General features: G+C 46.5%; 1 protein-coding gene across 1 annotated transcript in view; it reads left to right on the top strand.

Annotated features, from left to right (window-relative positions):
* Positions 1-6311: 6311 nt before the first annotated feature.
* Positions 6312-23632, top strand: part of Vstm4 (V-set and transmembrane domain containing 4) — an 86286-nt gene continuing 68965 nt past the window's right edge. The window contains exons 1-2 of the mRNA XM_050140599.1: positions 6312-6465; positions 12052-12450. Of these exons, the coding sequence (XP_049996556.1) occupies positions 6411-6465; positions 12052-12450 (454 nt within the window). The 5' untranslated portion in view covers positions 6312-6410. The remainder of the gene's footprint in view (positions 6466-12051; positions 12451-23632) is intronic.

The raw sequence follows: 23632 nt of genomic DNA, 5'->3' as shown, positions 1-23632 counted from the left end.
GATGAACAAATGTAGTGTGTAGGTACACAGTGGGACATGATCTAGCCATAAAGCATGCACTGACCACATGAATGCACTTGAATGCCCTGTGCAAATGTGAAAGAAGCCAGCATAAAAGGCTTCCTAGTGTGCAACCTTGCACACGTTAAATATCCATATAAGTGAATTTACAGAGATGGTAGCATATGAGTAATTGCCAAATAATCAGCCAAGGGGAGGCAGGTGAGCGACGCTAGCCTCTATGGTGCTACTTGGTGGCATATAAATGCATTTCCAAATTAGCAGCGATGGGGATGAAGGTTTGTAACTATAACAAGGCACTCAGTGGTAAACTTGAAAAAGTCAAATTTTATAGAGTATGAATTATATCTTAATAAAAGAGTTAATAAACACAACCACCATTGTGGGTCAGCAATGGGCCTTAATCCAGTGTAATTGGTGACCTTACAAGAAGAGGAGGTGACGGCATAAACAGAAAGTCCACGTGTCATTCTGCCCCTTCTCAGAAAAAGAAGTGCAGTTAGCTTTCTTTATCATGACAAATATCTGGGATAATTCACCTAGGAAACCAAAAGGTTTGTTTTGGATCACAGTGTTGGAGAGTTCAGCTTATCATATTGGTTGGTCCTGTTGCTTTGGGGCCTATGGTGGGGCAGATCACAATGGTGTGGACACGGAGCAGAAGAAACATGGTTACTTGGTAGCTGGATAGGAAAGGAAAAAAGGAGGAGGGTACAAGGTCCCACAACACCACTTAAGGACACACAGCCAGAGTCTAAAGCCTCCCTCTAGGTCTGTCTGTCTTTCTCTCTTTCTCCTCTCTCCTCTCCTCTTCTCTCTCTCTCTCTCTCTCTCTCTCTCTCTCTCTCTCTCTCTCTCTCTCTCTCTCTCTCTGCATTTTATGTGTCTGTAGGCGTTCTTTTTTTTTTTTTTTTTTTTTTTTTCTTTTTTTTTGTTGGGTGTAGCTGTGGAGGTCAGAGGTTAACCTTAGACGTCTTTCCTCAGGAGTCGCCCATCTTGTTTGCTGGTTTTTGAGACAGGGTCTCTGACTGGGACCTGGGACTTACAGATTCATGGCCCCGAGGGTCCTCCTGTTTCCACCTCCCCAGATCTTTGATCTCAAGTTTACACTACAGTTGCCAGCTTTTCACGTGGATGCTGACCGTCAGACTCGTAGTGCTATGATTACACTGCAATCGCTTTACCGGATACTTCCCCAGCCTTACACACATTCACACACACATACACACCTCCTAGAGAGTCCACCACCAGAGAGTGCCAACCTTAAGGTCAGTTCTTCAACACACGGGCCTTGCAGAATCATGGAAGATTTACACCATAGGAGAGGATGGCCATCTATAACCCAGGGGGGAGGGCAGGACTCAGAAGAACCCAACATTGGGAGATCAAGCCCAGAGACTCACATCTTCCTTTCAGACTTCTGATCTCTGGGTCTGTGAGACAATGCATTGTCTTCTTTTAAATGTCCTGTGTGTGCTGTGTGTGACTCTCTGTGACAGCCCATGTGAGTGAATCTAAGAGGCAGAAGCCAGAGGATGGCAACAGCCAGGGATGAGTAAGGTACCCTTCCTGCTTGGGAATCCTCAGGATAAGCACAAAGCAAGTGCTGTGTAGTAACTGTGGGCGTAGGCACTAGAGATAATGGAAACGTCACGGAACAAGTGGATGAAGTTCGGTTCTGAGTGGCCTCAAGTCTAGAGCAAGCAGTGTGTGTCGTCCCCTGTCAGAATGTTTGTAAGAGTGACAGCGTGGCGACTCTCATGATTCCTCTCTGGGGAGCCTGCTCAAGAGGCCCTCACAGAGAACACAGCCGGACACAGGGATGCGGAGGTTGTGCTGCACTGAAAGGAAGACAGCGAAGAGATCTGTGTCACGTCTAGATCCCAAAGCCTGGCAAGCCCATGTTGTGTGAGTGTGTGTGAGCACAAAAGCCCGTGTGCTCCTGTGTTGGTAGGTGTGAGTGTGTGTGTGTGCAGGAAAGGCTAAGTGTTGGGACGCTTGGGATTGTGTATACATGTGTGTGACATCCTACTGGCCTTCGCTGACATTAACTTGAGGCTTAGGGCAGAGCACAGACCTATGGAAGGTCCACAGATGGTACATGCTCCCAAGGGCTTTTACATTCTCTGAAGGGTTTTCTGGAATCTTCCAAGTGCAAACAAGGCAGTGTGAACTAAGGCACTGTCATCCCCAGGAGAAGAGCACAAGAGGTCTAGGAGAATTGCCCAGGGGCTGGAGAGATGGCTCAGTGGTGAAGAACAATAGCTGCTCTTCCAAAGGACCCAGGTTCAATTCCCAGCACCTACATGGCAGCTCACAACTGTATGTAAGTCCAGTTCCAGGGGATTCTGACACCCTCCACAGACATACATACAGGCAGAACACCGATGCACATGGAATAAAATTTAAAAGAATTGCCCAGAGCAATGTCAAGTGAAGTCGAGCCCTTCCTTTCTTAGGGTCAAGAACCCATTTACTACAACTGCGCTGCCTCAAATTACTGCTCCTGAAGCTATTTAAGCCGCACAGATATGGAAATCCAAGTTTGTAGTTGCCTTTCAACTGTAAACCAACACATTTATACATTAAACACAAACACAATTGCACTAATGATAAAATTCAAGCTAACAACATTAATTTTATACGATGGCTTGTGAAAGGGTTGGACACAGCAAAGAGCATTCTAGATTCGCGGTGTCTCACCACCATGTTCTGGATAGTGAGGCTGTCACTCCCAGCAGGAAGCTGATCGATGGGCTTCGTGGGCCCAACTCCATTGGCCATCCTGCCCCTCTTTGACCTCTGCTACTTCCATAAGCCTTTCGGTCTGGAATATATATATATATATATATAATCTAAGAGATCCATTGTGTGAAAACATGTCTGAAATTAGGATTGTATACTTAATGACACCTTAAAATAACTGAACTATGAAAATTTGCATGGCATCTTAGATAACCATAGGGTGCTCGTATTCAACTATCAGTCACATAAAAGCAAGAATATCTTGGGGCTGGAGAAATGGCACAGTGGTTGAGTATTGGCTGCACCTCCAGAGGTCCTGAGTTCAATTCCCAGCAACCACATGGTGGCTCACAGCCCTCTTCTGGCACAAAGTACATGCAGAGCACTCATACATGAATAGATCTTAAAAAAAGAACTGTTAAAGAGATTATTTTAAATAGTTTGTAAACATTTTGAGTGTATGTGTATGTGGTGCGTATTCATAAGTGTATGTGTATTTTGCATGCATGTGGCACACGTGTACAAAGGTGCACATGCATGTGTATATACAAGGGAGTGGAGACTCAAGGGTGCTATCCAGTGTCCTCCTCAGCTACCCTCTCCATTTTACACTGAGGCAGCCCTTGTGCTGAACCTGAAGTTTACTTGGACTGGGATTGCAGGTGGACTGCCACACCTGCCGGCTTTTACACGGATTCTAGAAATCAGTATTCTAGCCCTCATGCCTACAAGACAGACCAGTACCTTCTGAGCCATCTCTCCAGCGTGTGCGTGCGTGAGTGTGTCTGTCTGTCTGTCTGTGTCTCTGTGTTTTAATTAAGATGAGATCTGCTATTGCCCAGGCTATTTTTGAACTCCTAGACTCAAGCAATCCTCCTGCCTCAGCCTTCCAAGTAACCAGGACCATAGGCACATGCCAGCACCATATCTGATCATATCTGATGCTCATTTCTAAATTTTATTTCAAAACAGAACAAAACTTGTAATAGCAACACAATAAAGTCTTTATAATCCTCCTTGGGCCCTTCTCTCCAATTGTGTCTCTCTACAGATATTTTAGAATACATGTTACAGATACATATTATTATTTTTTTTAACATTTACTTGCTTATTTAAGAATAGTTTGTCAATATCATGTCTGTTAAGGCCAAACACCAAGTGCCATCATCAGCACCTTGTCTTCCAGAACCACATCTAGGAAGTCAATTCACATGCTATATAGTTTGTTCTGTCTGGGTACAAATTTTCCAATACTATCAGTAATATCTTTTTTGGCAATTATTTTTTTCCCGACTGTTGCTTTTTTTGTTCGTTTGTTTTCATTTTTGTAGACAGAGTTTCCATCCTGGCTATCCTGGAACTCACTCTGTAGACCAGGCTGGCCTCAAACTCACAGAGATCTGCTTGCTTCTGCCTCCTGAGTGCTGGATTTAAGGTGTGAGCCACCACACATAGGCAATTATTTTCTGATTTATCATGCACTGGGTCTTTTTAACGGCCTCTATTTTGTGTAACTCCTGTATCTTTTTTTGCTCAGCAAGTGTTTTATTTGTCGAAAGTCTAAGGACTGGTCTGAGTAGCCTAGTGTAGTATCTGAGAACTGATGGTCAGTTGTAAGGCACAGCGTGTTTAGGTACAAATGGCCTGTCCAATCCCTACATGTTTTATTCTAATCTCCTCTCTCTAGAGTCTCTGACTCTGGGGCTTCCTTTTTCTGCCTCCTGGGAACCAATGCAGACTGTTGTATCCAGTAAGTCCTTGGCACTAGAGACACTCACTGCTGAGGACATTGTTGTTTAAGTACGAAATGTCCCCAACAGGGTGGTGTCGAAACCTAGATCCCAGCTGGTAGGCCTGTTTTGTCAGATGATGATAATGTTGTGGCCTCTGCACATGAATGCATGGGCACATGCATCTACACACACACACACACACACACTCACATGCATTAACACACACACACACTCACATGCATTAACACACACACACACACACACCTATGTACAACGAAAGGGAAAGAAACCATGTGGTCCACAGAACCCTGGACACGTCTTGGGCCCACTTTGCATCTCAGTTTATTCAACCCTGGGATGGGATGGACTAGATCACTGGCTCATTCATGCAAGTAAAGTAGTTTCTGTGCTGTTTTCTGGAAGCCTTGGAGGGATGTTTGCATTCTTGGATAGTAGGACTCTGTTTGACCCTGAACTCTGCCCCACCCCATGCATGTGTGTCTGCGCGTGCGTGCGTGCGTGTGTGCGTGTGTGTGTGTGTGTGTGTGTGTGTTACTGAGGCCCCACATGTGCTTGTCAAGCATCTTATCACTGAGTGTCACCCGTCCCCATCCTTTCAGGGGTTGGGATAAAGAGACAAGATCTTGTTAAATTGACCAGGCTGAAAATCCTCCAGCCTCAGACCTCTAGACCTCTAGACCTGCTCTTTTACTTCTTGCCCTGGTGCCAACTCAGCAGCTCTGCAGCTGCCTCCCAGTCAAGGTCGCCTGCGCTTCCACAGACCTGGCTCTGTAGCGGAGGGGCTGTTTCCATCCTGGCTGTCTGAGTGGTCAGTCTAGTCCCTGGGGAGCTCTTCTCCACGGGGGTAATCCCCTAGGTGGCAGATCCCAAAGGAATAGCCTGCGGGCCTGGCCAGTAAGAATGGAAGGTCCCATCCTGGAGTTGTCCGGGCATCAGTACCGACTGGCCTCGGGTTCCCACTGGCGGTACCTCTCTTGCTTTCTCCATGCCTCCTCCAGTCTTCCTCACAGCCTTTGAGTGGAAGGATTTGAGGCTTCCGCTTTCTCGTGTTCCACTCCTCTCCATCCTCTTCCCACTCCCGCACTCCCTCCCCCTTCCCCTTCTCCCAGCTTCCAGGGACCCACAAGGGCCTACTGGCTGTTCTTATTTTCTGAAACCCCACAAAGGAGCCCCAAATAACGGGCACAAAGTGATTGCTGATGTTCACCTTGAGGCGTTGGGTGCACACCACTAGTTGGTACAGGATCGTTGCCCTGCAACAGAGATCAGAAGACCCAGAGGCACGTGGAAGATTAGCCTCGTTCCAGGCTCTCCCCTGCAAAGTTCTTTAACACCTGCCAAGCCAGGCCCAGGGAAGCAGAGCCCTAAATGGCTATTCTTATCCGTAATTTCAAACTTTTCTGTGTGAACCCTTTAACTTTTAAAGGCTCCATCACCCAGCTCCTTCTGCAAGGTCAAGGTAGAAAAAGAAACTTTCCTATCTCAATTGCTATAAGCCTCAGTGAGAGTTCCTGGGGAGCGAATGTGTGAGGTTAAGGGTCAGGGTTTGTGAATGAATCCAGCCTGTAGGTGCCTGGACCCCTCTTAGGAATGACCGTGTTGGAGGGTGGTCAAGGAGACCAAAAGGCCTCAGGAGACCACAACGTCCTCAGTTCTGTATGCCCTGAATCTCCTGGGTCACCTCAGTTTTCTCATCTGAGACATGGGCGTGGTGAAAGGGGACACCATGGGCTGGCTGAGCCTGTTGATGGAGAGGCCGCTCCCCCAGCCCGGCGCGGACCCAGGGACCCAGCAGCACTGGCCGGGGCTGTGGCAGGAGGCGGAGGGGCGGGCCGGGCCCGGCGGGCGGAGACGCTCTCCCGGGTCACAGCGCCGGGCGGCGGCGGGAAGATGCGGCTGCGGCTCCTGGCGCTGGCGGCGGCCGTGTTGCTGGGTCCGGCCCCGGGTAAGCGCGGCGTGGCGGGCGGCTGCGCGGGAGGCCGGAGCTCGAGCGAGACGGGAGGCCAGGGGTTGCGCGGGGTCCTGGTGGCGCTCTTTTCCCGGGCGATCTAGGCGGCGCAAGAGCTCCGATCCAGGTCTCCGCGGTTCCCTGGTCCTGTTGGCGTCCCGCGGTGGGGACCCTCTCTCGGGACAGCTCCTGGTCCCTTCTGAGCCGCAGGCCGCGGAGCACAGGGAGAAGCCAGCCGGATCGGAGCCCTAAATTGGCGGCTTCTGTCTTCCATAGCAGTCAGGACCCGTGGCTGTTGCCAGCACCAACTTCTCTTCAACTATCTTTGGAGACGCTCCCAAAATGAAACCAGGAAACCGGGTTGTCCCAGTAGGGTGGGCACTGAGCACTTACATTTGAGTCTTCTGAGATGGTCAGACCTGGTTAGAGAGAGTGTTTGTTCTAGGCTTCATCCAGCGGGGTCCTTTCCCACAAACACACTGCTCTGGGAAGTACCTCTGCTGGCTTGCATGGAGCTTTACGGTTCCCACTTAGGGTCGCCAAAGAACTTTCTCTTCGTTCCCCAGGATCATGCTGGCTAGAATAATAGTCATAGATACATTAGTGGCTCCTCTTTCCGCAGGCGACTACCAGTGCCTGGGGCTCACCGCCCCATTTAATCACAATGGAATTTCAAAGTAAGACCCTCAAGTGTTTATTGATCTAGTACTTCGCAAATCTCTGGCGCGGTTTACCAGCCTACCAACCTTTGAGGGTTGTGCAGTTTTCCCCTATTTCTAGAATAAAGAACAGAGACACAAACCTGAAAAGCAGAATCCTGGACGAACCCACACAAAACAAAAATTTAGGGGCTGTTCTTCAAACATATTAAACTTCCAAGCAATGACCAGTAAAGGCTAAAGGCAGTAGGCAGCTGCGGCTCTTGCTTGCATGGAGCCTCCCTTGCTCCCGGGCAGTGTGGGGTCACTTTCCATGCCCCCCAAGTGGCATGCAGACTTACAGCTCACCACAGTGCTTCACTTGCTCTTGCCATGAAAACTGTCACTTTCCCACCATCCCTTCTTCCTCCTCCTCTTCTTCCTCCTCTTCCTTCTGTTTTTCTTTTTGTATTTATTTATTTATTTATTTTTGTTGAAACAGGTTTTCTCTGTGTAACTTTGGAACCTGTCCTGCAACTGTCTCTTGTAGACCAGGCTGGCCTTGAACTCACAGAGATCTGCCTGCCTCTGCCTCCCGAGTGCTGGCATTAAAGCCATGTACCACCACCACCCAGCCCCCATTTTTAACAGAGGCAGGGTTTGAGCCAGGACACCATAGGACACAACCCAGACTCTTTACCTATCATTTCTTTGCCCACTGCTTTTTCTCTGACAACTGGAAAGGCCTGGGACCCTGTGACTTCCAGTGCCCAGCCCTTAAGGGATGCCTGGGGCTTTCTAGTGTCAGAACACATGCATATCGAAGGAATGGAATCATGGCTGCAGGAATCTTGTCCTTCTGCTTGGATCGGTGTCACCCATTTCTGGATGCCATCCACTGTGGATTTTCTCTTGTATGAACCGGCCTTTGATTGGGGTAAAGAGTCCCTACCAGAGGACTATGAGCAGGAAGGGGCATCAGTCTAGGCAACAGTGGGGCATAGGTCACAAAAGGATAGCCATCTTTCCAATTCTAGCCTCCATCCAGTTCTTCCTGCCTTGGGAACTCTGCACAGTAAGACCCTCTCTCTTGGAGGTCATTCTTGGCTGTTGAGTTCTGCTTCACTGATTCCAAGATAGACTTCCGCTCATGGCCATATTCTTAGGTTTCTTTAACCCCAAGGCCAGGATCAGCGTAGTTCCGGGATTTTCTTAAACCCTGCATGTTTCCTCCATGGCCAGTGACACTGTAATTGCATTCCCCATCCTTTGTCCTGATGAGACGCTGCCTATTAGCTCATAAGGTCAACTGAGGCTGTGGAGACAAGGGAGCGGCAGAGACTCTGAGTGAGGAGGATTAGTGCCAGGGAGCTTACCTTAGTTCTCAGCAGGCAGCAAACATTGCCTTCTGCTTCAGGCTATTGTGGCAGTTTTTTAGGCCAGGGAGTGAGGGTTATCCCTGTCTAACTGCTACATTGTGTCAGCTGGAGGAGGAGGGGTGAGTGACACCTACCCTGTGGGGGTCCCTCGTGCTGGGCCAGCAGTTCCTCAGGATACCTTTTCAGCACACAGGTTGTACATGTTCTGCCGTTCAGTCTGTCTGACCTGTGTGTCATCCCCCATCCCCCATCATTCTTCCTATTGCTCCCCCTCTTTCTGCTGAACCACAGGGGACACAGTGACCATGGTGGGACAGGAACTGTTCAAGCTTTTCTCTCTACATATTGAAAGAAGCTCCTTGACTTAAGAAGTCTCTGCTTGCCTATGCTTAGTCTTTCCTGGCTGGGCCTGTGCTCCCACGGTCTGCACATAAGCTGAGCTTCCACGTGTATGAGTTTGGCTTGAGGAACCTCCAGCTCCAGTGCTGGGGGCTGCTTGCTCGTGGCACCTGTCTTTGACAGAGGACCCCATTTCTGAAAGCCTGTGACTTTCTGACAGAGCCTGAGGCGCTTGGCCATGTCAGGTTCGATGTCTCCAAACCTTTCTGAGCCAGTGCATCCTTGCTCAGGGTCGGTGGCAGGTGAAAGGTTAGGGTGAGCCTTCATCAATGGGAATGTATGCAGTTGCCAGCTACCACACCAAGTGCCTTTAACAACAGACATGCATTGACTAACAAAGGGTGAAATCTGAGATCAAGGTGTTGGGGCTGGCGTGTGTGTGTGTGTGTGTGTGTGTGTGTGTGTGTGTGTGTGTGTGTAGGCTGGATCTCCCAAGGCATCTCTTCTTAGCTTGCAGCGGTATCTTCTCCCTGTGTGTTCTGTCTTCTTCTCCACGTGTCTATTCTTACATGACCACAGTCTGAGTGGTTCCCATTGTCTCTGGGCACACCCTCAAGATCTCATTTGACGTAGTCTCTACCTCCGAATACACCCACATTTGGGGGTACTAGAAGTTAGTATTTGGATGTATGACTAGAACTAGGGTTCTTCACAATTCAGCCCATGATGAATGCCTTTGCACTCCCATGGGGGACAGCTATGTTAGGACCATCTGTAAGAGAACATGAGGTGAACAAAAGGGCATGCTAAGAGAAAAGGGTGCCCTCTGAGGAGGTCAGCAGAGTCCCTTTGCTGCCAGAGAGGAAAGGTGCCCTCTGAACTCAGGCCCTTTGCTGCTTCAGGAAGCTGGGGATAGGACATTGAGCTGGAGCCACGGGAGGACAGGAGGGGGAGGGGTTACGAGTTTGCCTCCAGGATGGAATCTGGCCTCCCATGGGGACTGGAACACTTGGCACATTCTCTTCGTTTCAGTCACTGTAAATAATCCCCTCTTCATGTAGAGCTAACGGGGAGCCTGGAGCATAGGGTTCAGTCTGCTTTCATCCCACCCATGTTGTTTCCATTTCCTCTCTTCCCAGCCCCTCTGGCTCCAAAGGGGGGCGGGCTTAGGGGGTGGGCCGGGCTGACCTTGGATTCTGGAAGCCAGCTGCTGCAGTTTGGTGCTCTCGCTTCTGTCCAGTTCTCGGGGCCTAGTGGAATAGGGGTCAGCCAGGGGTCTGAGAAGCCTCCTTATTCACCAGGGAACCCCCACACGAGGCTATCTGCGCTTCAGATGCACCTCAGCCGTCAAGAGAAAGTGTTGTCCATACGGCCAGGTGCCAGCCAGGTGGGCAAGATGCATGGAAGGTGTAGGCCACTGCTCTGGTTCACTGTGGTTGGCCTCTGACAGCAAGGGCACTGTCCCTGGGGAAGGCAGGGAGCAGCCCATAGGACACTCCCAGATAGCCAAGAGCTTCTACTTAGCTGAATCAGTGTAGAGAGCCCCTTGCCATGTGAAGTGACGCTCAAGGTCCCTAAGCCTAAGGTGGGCCTTCTCAGATACCTGTTGATGTGCATGTCTCAATTATCCCGGCCTGGCTCTGAGCCTCATTACTGGAAAGAAGGATTGGAGACCTCACACAGGTGCATAGCACCCAGCAGCCCTAACCAAAGGCTGTCATGGTGTTGAGCGCTGAATAATGCACCCCAATAAATAACACCCTAACCCTCCTGGTGAATGTTACCTTGTATGACAGAAGGAACCAGTAGATACAACTAAGTTAATGTTCTTGTATTTTTCTGGAGGGTCCTGAGTTTAGCACCTGGCTTCAAAGAGGGCCAAAGGATGGAAGATTGAGCTTCAGAATGTAACTTTCCAAATGTTATTTAAAATAATCAAGAGCATGGCTACTGTGGGTTGAATGTGGCGTATCCCCTTGAAAACTCAGTTTGGAATTTGATCTCCATTGTGAGATACTAAGAGATGAGGCTTGTAGGAAGTGGTTATTCAACATTTGGCTAGGTCTCTTGAGCACCCCTGTCATGACCTGTGATATCCTGTGCTAAGTTGGGGATTCTTCTAGCAAGAAGGTCACTTTCTATCCAGTCTATGGTAAGATCGCTTAAGCACCTATGCCTTGACGTGTGATTTCCAGTGCTACCCTGGGACCCTGCAGAAAGCTGTGGTTTAGAGTGGCTCCGAGGAGAGCTGCATGCGAGAAGGTACTTCCCATGAGTTTCAGGGTAGTATGGCTGTATCGCATCATCCATGGTGAATGACAAATCTTTACCGAGTACAAAAGTGGTCCATGAAAATGTACCAGTGTTCAGCTTCTTTAGGTTCAGGTAGTCTGGGTACCCTGGTAGGTATTGGGGTACCCAACTGGAGGTCAGTCAACTCAGGAGTAGAACTGTAGTTCAATTCAACCCACAGTTGATTTGAAAAAAATCAAAGGGCAGGTTGTAGGAAACTGGACCTGGAGCTCTGAAACATTTTTTGGGTTATTGGGAAAACCCAATATCCCTCTGGTTCCAAGGACTCCTTCATGTTTTATTTTAGCTTGTATGTTTCTGTTCCGAGACCATAGATCCTGAGTCCAAAGAGGCCACTGATAATCCCAAGTTGTTCCAGTTCACTAGCATGGTTATAGCCCTCTGCCTGACCATTATTGCCTAGAGATGGACACACTGAGACTAAGTGAGTAGGGAGAGAGACAGGCAGTCTCCTGGTTGGACAAGTCGTAAAAGGCTGCAGATCTGGCCTGCCTTAAACAACTGTGACCCACAGCCCTGCCAACATTGATTTAACATGCCTTGGGGAGGTTAGTGGAGAAGTTGGGGTGTGAGCTGAGTTTTCAAGAGATTCTCCAAGTCCACAGTCATGTATGTAATCTGAATGTTAGGGGCAGATTAAAACATCTTTTTGAGAACGTGTCCATTTGGATGGCCAGTGTTTGACAAATCACATGAGTGAAACCAGCATAGAGAAGAAGGTGGGTGTCCATGAGGCCCAAAGGATTGCCAGCCCTTTGGTCATAGTGAGACTGGGGAATGAGTGTAGGAGTCCTGAGCCCTTTGCCTCTGACCTGACAGAGCACCTAGATGCCAGCAGCATGCAGCATATCCCAGCTGCATGAAGTCAGGCTGCAGCCTTCATTCACTTTCATCTATTTACTCTTCATTTGCAGAACTGTGTGGTGCTCTCAATGTCACCGTGTCCCCAGGACCTGTGGTTGACTACTTGGAAGGGGAAAATGCCACTCTCCTCTGCCACGTCTCCCAGAAGAGACGGAAAGACAGTTTGCTGGCTGTGCGCTGGTTCTTCGCCCCTGATGGCTCCCAGGAGGCCTTGATGGTGAAGATGACCAAGCTGCGGGTGATTCAGTACTATGGGAACTTCAGCCGTACTGCCAACCAACAGAGGCTGCGCCTGCTCGAGGAGCGTCGGGGAGTACTCTACAGGCTGTCTGTCCTGACCCTCCGGCCAGCAGATCAAGGGCAGTATGTCTGCAAAGTCCAAGAGATCAGCAAGCACAGGAACAAGTGGACAGCCTGGTCCAACGGCTCCTCCGCAACAGAAATGAGAGGTAAGAGTGGCAACCGAGTCCCTGAGGAGGTGCAGAGTGTGGGAGGTCGGCGGTCCCCGCGTTTGTCATGGTGTAAATGTTGGTTGGCTCACTGGCTCTGTTAGCAGAGTACAAGTCTCGCAGCCTCTGTGGGCCACAGGTCTGTGAGTCAAGCCATGCAGATGAGGGCGGACCTTGGACACTGTGGCTGATGCGCAGTTTAGATATGGAAGTTAGGACAGAGGAGCGAATGACTACCCTCGTGCACATCCTGCCTGAAATATTGGGCCATGTGTGCTGTCAGATAAAGAAAGCTGGACCCCACTTACAGCGGTCAGTATCTGTTAGAGTTCCACCTGAACTGTGCCTGCTTTGGACTTCTCCTGAGACTTTGTGGTTCTGGGAGAGAATGAGGAAGACGAGGGGAGGTGACTGTTTGGAACATCGTACACTGAGTTGGTTACAGGGAGCAATGGTCTTTGTTGCTTTTCTTGGTGCAGTGACCGAATACCAGACAGAAATCATTTAAGGGAGGAAAGATTTATTATGGTTTATTGTTTCAGTGTTCAGGATGCAGCCGCTTGACCCCATGCAGCGGGCCAGATCGTCATGCAGTGGGGGGATGGGTGGTGGAGGGCAGCTGCTCACAGGACAGTGAACACAAAGCCAAGGGCATGATAGGGTGGGGCTGGGCATGGTAGCCTGGAGGGACCCACCTCCAGAGACCCACTTTCTCCAGCTAGGTTCTACTGCGCACAGTGTCTACTAGCTCCTCAGTTAGCACCTGCAGCAGCTGGGGACCAAGCTTGCAACACTTGATCCTATGGGGACATTTCAGATTCAAAGGATAATGATATTGGAAAGTAAGTGGGGTCTTTGGTCCATGTGGAAGTGTCTAAGCATATAAGAAGCTTCCAGAAGCAGTATCCTTCCTTCCCACAGAGGCTGGAAGATGAGGTATTTTTAGATATGATCAGGTAGGTCTGGTCTTTGGATACCTTGAGTTTTTCAGGTGGTCACTGTTTGCCAAGTGTGTCATCGCAGACACGGTGGCCTTGAACTGTAAGTAACCCTGTCTGTTCAACTGTCCCCGAGCCAAGGCTGAGCCTATTGGGAAACGCCCCAAGGAACTAGACTAGACTTTAATTAAAAAAGAAACCTTTGTCGATGCCCAGCCCATTGTTCAGGGCTATGTCTCTGTGACTGCCTTAACTAGGGCAACCTGGTACCCTAAAACAGGTGCATGCTGGGAGGGCCTGCTATAAACTTCTAGCCCTGTAAATGGAGCAGCCGCATGCTTCTGATCTGCGGCCAGGCTTGGCTTAGCTAGCTGTGAAGTTTGAAAGTCAGAAAGGGTAAAGGCCCCAGGCTGGCCCTCCCTTCTACAGGCAGATAGGGAGTGAGTTTGCATTTTCCAAATATCTTGGCTACCAAACACCACGTGGGAAGGCTGTCATTTTTATCTCCAGTGTTCAGTGTTCTAATCACGAAGACACCTCTGGCAATTTCAATGCCTTTCTGTAGTGCACTCAAATCGTGTCTTTGATAGCGTCAAACTTGGATTAAATTCCACACAGGATCAAGAGATTCGCAGAGAAAAGCTGATTGTTTAAAATATGAGAGAGAGGCTAATCTTATCAAACACAATATATAATATTAAAGCCTTTAAGCTACATTGTTTGGGTGAGCATTTTGAAAGGGGACTTTTTCTTTCATTTGTGGAAGGTGTTTTTTGCAGCCCTGTGTAAGAAGGGACATGTTAAAGGGAGCTAATCCGTGTGGGAGGTCTTTGAAGCAGCCACTTGTCTTTGGGCCTAGTGTTATGGTTTGTGGTATGATGTATTTGCAAAAATGCTGTGCGCTTTCCCTCCTTAAGCAAATTAATTCAAGAAAACAAATGGCTGCTAATATAAATATGTTTTTTGGCAAAGAAAACAAGAGCAAAGAACTTCAGTGGCTGAGGACGCAAGCCACAAAGATGGTGTCTTGGCGTTACAACATGAGATCATGAGTGTGTGCGTGTGTGTTCAGTGTGCACGTCCACGTGTCCAATATCCTGGAGTCATGTGCTAAACCTCTTGGCAGTGGCAAATACTACCAATTATCCTATATAAAAAGGCCTCCTGCCTTTAACAAAGTGATCATCCAGTTTATTACTTCATGTGAACCTGCTTTAAGTGAATGAAGCCAGGCTCCTTCCACAATGCTTATTTGAAAACTTGTTCCAAAACTCCGAGGTAGTTTGCAAGACTTCCCCAGAAATAAGGATCTTTTCCCTTCCTCTCCCCACTCTTCTTCCTCCTCCTCCCATCTCCGATCCTCCATTTCTCCTCTTTGGCTCCCTTTCCCTTTGCTCATTTTCTTTTATACTTTTTCTCTTTTTCTTTTTTTAAGTGGAGTGACATTCCATTGTGTGTAGGTTCCACATTTTCACTACCCATTGTCAGTTTGTGGACATATGGGTGGATTCTTTCACCAGCTACTGTGACTAGGGCGGTAATGAAGATGGCTGAACAGTGTCTTCCAGAAGCATAGAAAGACCTTTAGGTATATGCCCAACGGAGTGGTAGAGCCAGGTCATCTGATAGATCTATTTTTGCTTTTTTTGGGAAACTTCCATACCGATTCCCAAAGAGACTTTGCTCTTTTAGACATCCACCAACACCATGTAAGCATCCCCCTCCCCCATGTCCAAGGGGCTAGTTTTCATCATTTGTGCTCCCAGGGCCATTCTGAGTGGCTGCAATGGAGCCTTTGATGAGGTTTTAATCTGTGTTTTCTTGCTGGCTAAGGATCTTGAACGTGTGAAAGTGTTTACTGGCCATTGTGTTCCCCCTGTGAGAACTTTCCATTCAGTTCCACAGTCCACTTTTCAGTTGTGTTGCTTTCTTGGTGTTTAATTCTTTGAGTTCTTGGTATGGTCCAGACACGAATCTTCTGTATAGCTACAAAGATTTTCTTCCAGTCTGTGGGTTGTCTGTTCACTTAGTTGTTGAGACCGCCAGCCCTAAAGTAATGACATGGAAACTTATTATTAATTATGAATGCTCAGCCTTAGCTTAGGCTTCTTTTTAACTAGTTCTTATAACAAATTAACCCATATTTTTTAAATCTACATGCTGGCACATGGTTCATTACCTCATCTCCATATTGCCCATCCTGCTTCCTCCGTGTCCGACTGGCAACTCCCAGCATGCCTAGATTCCTTCTCCTCTTCCTTTCTCTCCCTAGAAACCGGAAATTGTGCCTATTCTTTCCTGCCTAGCCATTGGCCGTTCAGTCTTTCATTACACCAATCACAGCAACAAATCTTCACACAGTGTACAAATATTCCGCAACATAGTTGACTCTTTATTTTGTTGGTCAGAAGCTTTTTAGTTTCCCAGGGTCCTATTTGTTAACGGTTGGTCTTCATTCCTGTACAGCCAGAATCCTATTCACAAGATTCTTATCTATGCATGTTCCCTACTTGTTTCTCTAACCAGTTTGGGCTATCAGGTCTTATATTGAAGTTCTTTATCCATTTGGAGATGAGTTTAGTGTAGGGTGGTAAAGATGTAGTTTTATTTTTCTGTATGTTGCAGTCATGGTTTTTCAACACTATTTTTGAAGGTTCTGTCTTTTCCCCAGTGTTTTGGTGTTTCTGCCAAAGATCAGGTAGCTGTCATCACGTAGAGTGTATCAGGCTCGTCTAATCTTTTCCAATGATCTACGTGTCTGTTGTGTGTCAGTACCAGGCTGTTTCTGTTGCTATGGCTCTGTAGTGTGATTTGAAATCAGGCATGGTGACACCTCCTTTTGTTCAGCATTGCTTTGCCTTGATCTTCTTTTGTTCTGCTACACACATTTTGAGATTGTTTCTCTCATGTCTGTGAAGAAAGGACCTGGTATTTTGATTGAGATTGCAATGTATCTAATCTGTTGATTGCTTTGGTATTGTCTTAGTTCCTGTTCTATGGCTGTGAAGAGGCACCATGAACAAGAAAATTCTTATAAAAGAAAGCATGTAACTCAGGGCTGGCTTATAGTTTCAGAGGGTTAGTACATGATCATCATGGCAGGACAGACAGACATGGCACTGGAGCAGTTGCTAAGAGTTTTATAGCCTGATATGCAGGCAGTAGGCACAGAGAGAGACACTGGGCCCGGCACACATGGGTTATAGAAACCTTAAAGCCCATTTACAGTAACACATCTCCACACCTTCTCCAAGACCAAAGACCACACTTCCTAATCTTCCCCGAAGAGTTCCACTGCCTGGTGACTAAACATTCAAGTATATGAGCTTATGGGGTTATTATCATTTAAACCTCCACAAGTAGAGTAGCCATTTTTATAGTATTAATTCTGTTTGTGCGTGGATTGGAAGGTCTGTCCATCTTCCAGTATCTTCCTTGATTTCTTCAGTATGTTAAAGTTTTCACTGCAAATGTCCTTTGTTTCCTTAGTTAGATTTATTCCAATGTATTTTGTTTTAATTTTTATGACTATTGTGGATTGAATTGTTATGTTTTCCTAACTTCTTTTTTAGTACGTTTGCCTCTCTCTCTCTCTCTCATATATATATGAAGGCTACTGATTTTTATGTGTTAATTTTGTATCCTGTCACTTTGTTAAAAAGTGTTTATCGGCCGGTTTTTTTTTTAGGTGGAATGTTTATGAACTCTTATGTATAGAATCAAGTCATATGCAGATAGGAATACTTTGGCTTCCTCCTTTCCTAATTGTATGCCTTTCATTTCTTGTCTTATTGCTGTAGCTAAGACTTCGAGCACTATACTAAACCACACAAATCCTTCATATTTTATGATGATTTATGTAGTCTAACTTATCATCACTTTCCATTGTGGTATTCCTTTTTCAGAAGCTGTTTTTATTCAGAAGTTGTAATTTACACTTGATTAATTATACAGAGTACCCTTTGTTATCTAATCTTGGAAAGTATTTTCAATTGCATGCTTATAAAAGTATTTATAATTTTCTGTTACACTCTAAATGTTAAAAACATTATTTTTATCTCCTTAAGATCCATTTTTATCTCATATTATCGGTGTTTCAGATTTTCTTATATATTTTATTATTCTCATGTGATTTATTTTTCTTTATGAAAATCTTGAGAAACAACTTACCTAGTTTTGTGGATATTGTTTAATGTTTTGACTGGTATATTGACTTTTAAAACAGTTATTGTGTTGATAAGTGCAATTATATTTTTTGTGTGTTTTGTACTGCTATGAAAAATGCTCGAGGCTGGGGTTTTGATAAGTAAATGGGTTTATATAATTCATAGCTTTATAGACTATGAGTTCAAGATTGGGTGGCTGCATCTGCTTGGCTGCAGCACAGTGTGACAGTGGGCATCATGGCAGGCACGTGTGCAAGAATCAGTGTTTACATGGTGAGACAGGAAACCAGAGGGAAAGTCTAAGCCATGCTTGCTCTTTCTGTAACAGTCAGCTTTAAAGGAAACAAACTGGGGCCTGAAAAAAAAAAAAAAAACATTAGTCCCTTCTGAGGGCAGCACCCAATAACCTACGAAATGTCTCCATTTCTTCAAGGTTCCAATACCTCTAAAACTCCATAGCTGAGGACCAAGCCTCTAGCACCCAAATTCCTGGCGAGAAAACTCATAATCATAGATCCATTTTGCACATCTTTGTTATGTAGCTGTTCTTATCCAGGAGCCTTGTATTCCTTTGTCTATTCCAGCCTTTTAAGCACCTTATGAAAAAATACCCACATATGAATCCTGAGCATTTTTATTTTGTTTACTCCTCAATCTTTCATTGTTGTAACTAAAATTCAGTCCTCCCTTCCATGTGTGTGCACACACAGTTTGGTTGCTAGCAAGTATGGAGTTTGACTTTTGTTGACTTGCTTTTGGCAGTGCATGGGGTTCTGTGTACTTCAGGTGTGGTCTTTTCATTTGCTTATCAGTGCGTCTGTGACTTTGTGTGTGTGTGTGTGTGTGTGTTTTAATCTGTGTCCCAGTGGCCAGTACTTTAAACCATTTATTTGCCTGCATCCTTTTTGTACAATTCTACTATGAATTTAACTTCTCTGTTTGGGTTTCTGTCCTGATCACATGTTCTAGTAGAGACTGTTAGAGACTTGGTTGCCTTAGGAAAAAAAGCCAGATTTGAGACATCTATGATCCTTACTAATCCACTCACCAGAAGGGTCATTGGGGTTGTCCTGGAGAACCTTTCCCTTTGGAGTTTCTAAAGTCCTTAGTTAGACATCCGTTCTCTAAGTCTGTCAGAGAGAGAAAGCATGTCAGGTATAGTGACATTCACACACTTTCAACCATCTGGCGTTCCTCTTCTCTAGGATTTCCCATCTTCCTTAACTATAATTACTTCTGCGCCTGTGAGTGGCCATCCCACAGAAAGGACAGAGTGGTGTTTTTTTTTCCCCCTTGGAAGGGGAGAGAGGAGAATAGGAAGTCTTCTGGCTGTAAAGGGTCATTGCTAGGGAGCCCAATCCAGGCCGTTGAGTAGATGAAAGCCATGGATATTATTGGGACACACCAACCAAGGCTCATGCCTGTGGTGTAGGGTACATAGGCAGTCAGTATTCAAAGTATTCATGTGTCTCACGATGCAGTCAGGCCTGATATCACTGGGCTCTGGTTTGCATCTTTGAGTGGGAGAGCTAGGGAAAGCTGATATCCAGGGACAGACCGCGAAATTTTTGCCCTGCCCTACCCACACCCACGCTGCCTCCTGTGGGTGGTGGATTCCTATGCGTGTTAAATGCACTACCAGTATCATGCACAATACAAACGGGAGCAACAGCAGTGAGAAGTCACTATCCAAACAAACGATCAGCACACCCCAATAACTGCCGCTCCCCTTGCCTGACTTTGTTCTGTGTCTGGGCCTGTGCTTTTTCCCTAGGTCGGGCCAGACCCTGGAGCCCGTGTGCATGAAAGGAGGAGCAGTTTAGCGGAGTAAGCCCTATGCTAACAGAGCTGCTGTTTTACATTTTCAGTGGAAAATTATTAAGCTGTGACGGAGATCAGGGATTTTGAAATGCGGGGAAATAGACAAGGGGCCCTGTCAGGAAATCATGTGCTGGATTTTGGCAGTCGCTCCTGGATGCTCTCAAGGTTGCTAGTGTGATGTGACACAAATCCATAGGCAGGAATGATGAGTAAACACTTGCGCCTCCTGAGGACCGTGAAGTAGGCTCGGTCTATTTATTGTAAAAAATCCATCAGAGCTGATAAACGTGTGAGTGGAATCTTTCTTGTAATAAGGCAAAAGCCAAGGCGAAGGGTGAGGCGCTATGTGCCATGTGTCACTTGCTGGGTGAAAAACCCTGCCTAGAGAGAACTGGGACTAAGGCGTCCTCCGTGGTGCAGAGTGTCAGAGTGCTGCTGACCCTGTGCAAACATCAGGGTCAATGTTAGGTTTGAGTGCACTTAGCTGTTTTACCAATGGTCTTAAAAAGGGTGCTCATATCACCTTAATGAATTTTCAGAAAATACAAAGTTGAGAAATGCTTTTAAAAAAAAAAAAAAAACGTTGACGAGGAGTACAGCATAATAAAAATGATTCCAGGGAGGTTGGAAACACGGGCAGGAAATAACAAAATGAGATTCAATTTGAAGGCAGGCAGAGTAATACATTGGGGGCACATGAATCCTAAGCAATGTAGGATCGTCATCAGGAGGCTGTCTCCATGAAGGGATAATGGAAAGCGATTATATGATCTTGTGCAATGTGATACCATGGTGTGTCAGCTGTTGTCACTTGTATGCTTGAACGAATTAGCCTGACATCTCTCAGAAGTCAGGCAAGTGGGCCAGGCCCTGTATGGGTGACATTTTGTGAGGCCATGCAATGAACTCTGAGAACACATTTGCAAAAACACAGATACAATCAAAAAAGAAAGATAAAGGTAAGGAAATAAATGGCAGTCCTGAGAGAAAAATCTGCTCTTTCAGTCCATGACGTTGTACTTGGCTTAGTGAAGAAGTTGCATTGGAAACAGGCCTTCAGGTGCTCATTTCTTTGAGTATGTACCTTAGTTCACTTTTTTTGTCATGGTAACAAATTGCCTGAGTCTGGGTAACTCATAAATAATAGAGATTAATTTAGTTCACGTTTCCAGAGGCCAAGAAGTCAAGAGCATGTTGCTGGCACCATTGAGGGCTTCCTGTTCATCGGTGGTCCAGGGCAGAGGACTCACTTTTATAACAGAGCCATCCCTGTATAACCCAACTTATTGGTCATGTCATTGATCAGTGAATGGATTTGGGAGGGCCCTATCCAATCACCTTTCTAAAGTCCTACCTTTTAGCATTGCTGTATTGGTGGCCAAGTTGCCAATGCAAGAACTTTTGTGGGATATAGTCAGATCACAGCAGCATCAATAAAGTTATTAAGCCATTGAAATTCTTGGGGGTCTGGAAGCACATGGGTGGATTCATTCTTTAGAGTGGACAGTCCATTGTGAGTTCAGTGGTGAAGGACACGGGACACCATGGAGATTCAGAGGGACCCTTGCTAGCCAAGAGAAGGGGCAGTGCTGGGGCTGACACTGATGGCTTATGATGATGGGGTATTGATAACTAGGGGATTACAGAATGGCTCACAAAGGTGCCTGTAGAGAACATTAATGAGTTTCCATTGGATGTCGCAGCCTTGCCTGATAAAAGGCTTTACTGGAGAGTGTGGATTCCCGACTGTGTGTGGTGCTTTCCGCCATGGAAAACTGTAATGCATCCCACAGCTTCAGGTAGCTCTACCTGTTGGCTGACTGAAACATGGGTTTGAGGAACAAGATGAAAGGGGCAGAGATTGTTTTTCATAGTTCAAAGGGGTGTTAAATTTGGCCAAAGAAAAGAGCAGTGCTAAGGTGTCAGGTGAGAAACATTTGCTAATGGACTGATTAGGGTTATGAGAGAGGTCTTTGGGACCTCAGGGTTGGGTGGAGCCCAGAAAAGAGGCATTGTTTGAAAGGTTCCTCCTGGGGTACCCATATATGTGAGCCTGCAGTTTCTTCCTGGGGTACCCATATATGTGGGCCTACAGTTTCCCGTGGTCTCACCGTTGTGAGCTGATCTCTCTGTTTTGAATGGGTGAAGGTTTCTAGGAGTCGGTAAGGTGGTCAAAGATAGGGCTGTGGGAAACACCAATATTGGGGCAATGGAAGGGTACAGTTTGGCTTGGTGTCCGCTGTATGGGCTTTTTTGGTCTGGTGATAGAATTTGCTTTTCTCTTGTTGTGATAAAACACTTTGAACAAGAAGCAGTTTAGGGGAAGGTGGGGTTTATTTGGCTTACACTTCCAGGACACAATCCATCATCAACTGAAGCTAGGGAAAGAAATCAGGTAGAAACCTGAAGCAGAACCCATGGAGTAAGGCTGCTCACTGGCTCATGCCCAGCTGCCTTCCTTATGCAGCCTAGGCCCACCTGCCTAGGGATGGTGCCACCTACGGTGGGCCAGGCCCTCTCACATCAGTCATCAGTCAAGATAATCTCTCACAGGCGTGGCCATGGGTAAATTGAATCTGGACAATTTCTCCACTGAGGCTTCCTTTTCCTGGGTAACTCTAGGCTGTGTCAAGTTGACAAGAAGCAAACCAGTATAGGGGTATTTGGCATGTTCTAAGTTGGAATGGATTTTTGTATCCTGCAAACATGATAGATAGCCCAGTAGATTTCCAAATACCATTGGCTTTTGGTACCCACAGGCATAAAATGAAACAAAATAAAAAATGAAGAAACCAAAATAGAGCTGCGAAGGGTTTTACCAAGGTAGGTAGTGATTGGATAATCATCCTAAGTATCTCTGTCAAAACAACAACAACAACAACAACAACAACAGCAACAAAACCTGAGAGCTTTGGATGTCTCCTAAGAGTGAGACAAAGCATGCTTGTTCTCTTTAGGGTAAAATTCCACGATCACCTTGGAAATGAGGCTAAGACTCCATATTCCAAGGGGTTCAAAATCTCTCATACATGTGAGAAATATGGTCAACTGAGTGTCCTTTGGTGGTTTTTCAGTCAAGTTTTTGCAGCCTGTGGAATCAGAGGCAGTCCAACATTTGAGATGAAATACTTCCCCTCCCTCTGCCCTGTGTTCGGAGGGAGCTCCCTTTATCAACAGTGCAATGCTCGGAACAGCAGCAACCTGCAGACTTCTGCAGTATAACCAGGGTTTTACACTAACCACAAACAGCACAGCTGAAGGAGCCAGACTGTTGGTTGATTTAAGGTTACACAAGTTAGCTTTCAATGGGAAAATGCTGTTACCTTAAAAGTTTAGTGGCAGAGCTAACAAGATGACTCAGTGTGTAAAGTGTCTGCTAGGCAAATGTGAAGACCTGCATTCCATTCCCCAGAACCCACCTGAAAACTGCATCCAGAGGGAAGTCTGCCCCAGCACATCTCTGGGGAGATGAGAGGTGAGAACAGCAGACTCCTTGGAGCTTTCTGACAGCTACCTGGGTTTCCACAGTGGCAAACGGGAAATCCCACCTCAACAACACAGAAAGTCAGGCACAACAGCCAGGTCTTCCTTCGACCTCCACATGAGCTCTGGGCGTGTGTGTGTGTGTGTGTTTGTGTGTGTATGTGTATGTGTGTGTGTGTGCATGTGTGTGCCCATATGTGAACACATGAATGAATTAATCATGCCCAGATATATCACACAGAGAGAGAGAGAGAGAGAGAGAGAGAGAGAGAGAGAGAGAAAGACAGACAGACAGAGACAGAGAGGGAGAGAAAGAGAGAGAATGAGCATTACTTACAAGAAAAAAAATGAAATGTTGGGGGGCAAAGATGAAATCAGAACATAATTATCATCTGAGCATTTGACCCCACAGTGTGAGAGGGGACTTAATAATTAGATTTGACTTAACACCACAGGGAACAGATACTTCCGGTTTCCATGGAAGAAGTTAACTAAATCCCTTCTCTCTGGAGACGTGGGACAGATAATTAGGAAGGAGATTTACTGAACATTTAGGGCTACTGCTTAATTAAGCAAGCGCACATCATGGTGTTTACAGTGTCCAACAGGTCCAGACACTCAGAAAAAACAAATTGACAACCAGAGTGTAATTTAAACAACACTCAGACATATTCTTCATTGAACTAAACCACAAGCCAACCACCAGTCTTGCAAAACTCCAGGAGATTAAAATATCAAACTCCCAAACACGTAGGAAGCTTTCATTTATGAAGC

Source organism: Alexandromys fortis, unplaced genomic scaffold (genome assembly GCF_014885135.2).
Source record: "Alexandromys fortis isolate MF-2015 unplaced genomic scaffold, M_Fortis_MF-2015_v1.1 scaffold_46, whole genome shotgun sequence".
Taxonomy (NCBI): domain Eukaryota; kingdom Metazoa; phylum Chordata; class Mammalia; order Rodentia; family Cricetidae; genus Alexandromys; species Alexandromys fortis.
The sequence above is the reverse complement of the archived record's forward strand: the minus strand, read 5'-3'. Positions and strand labels throughout refer to the sequence as shown.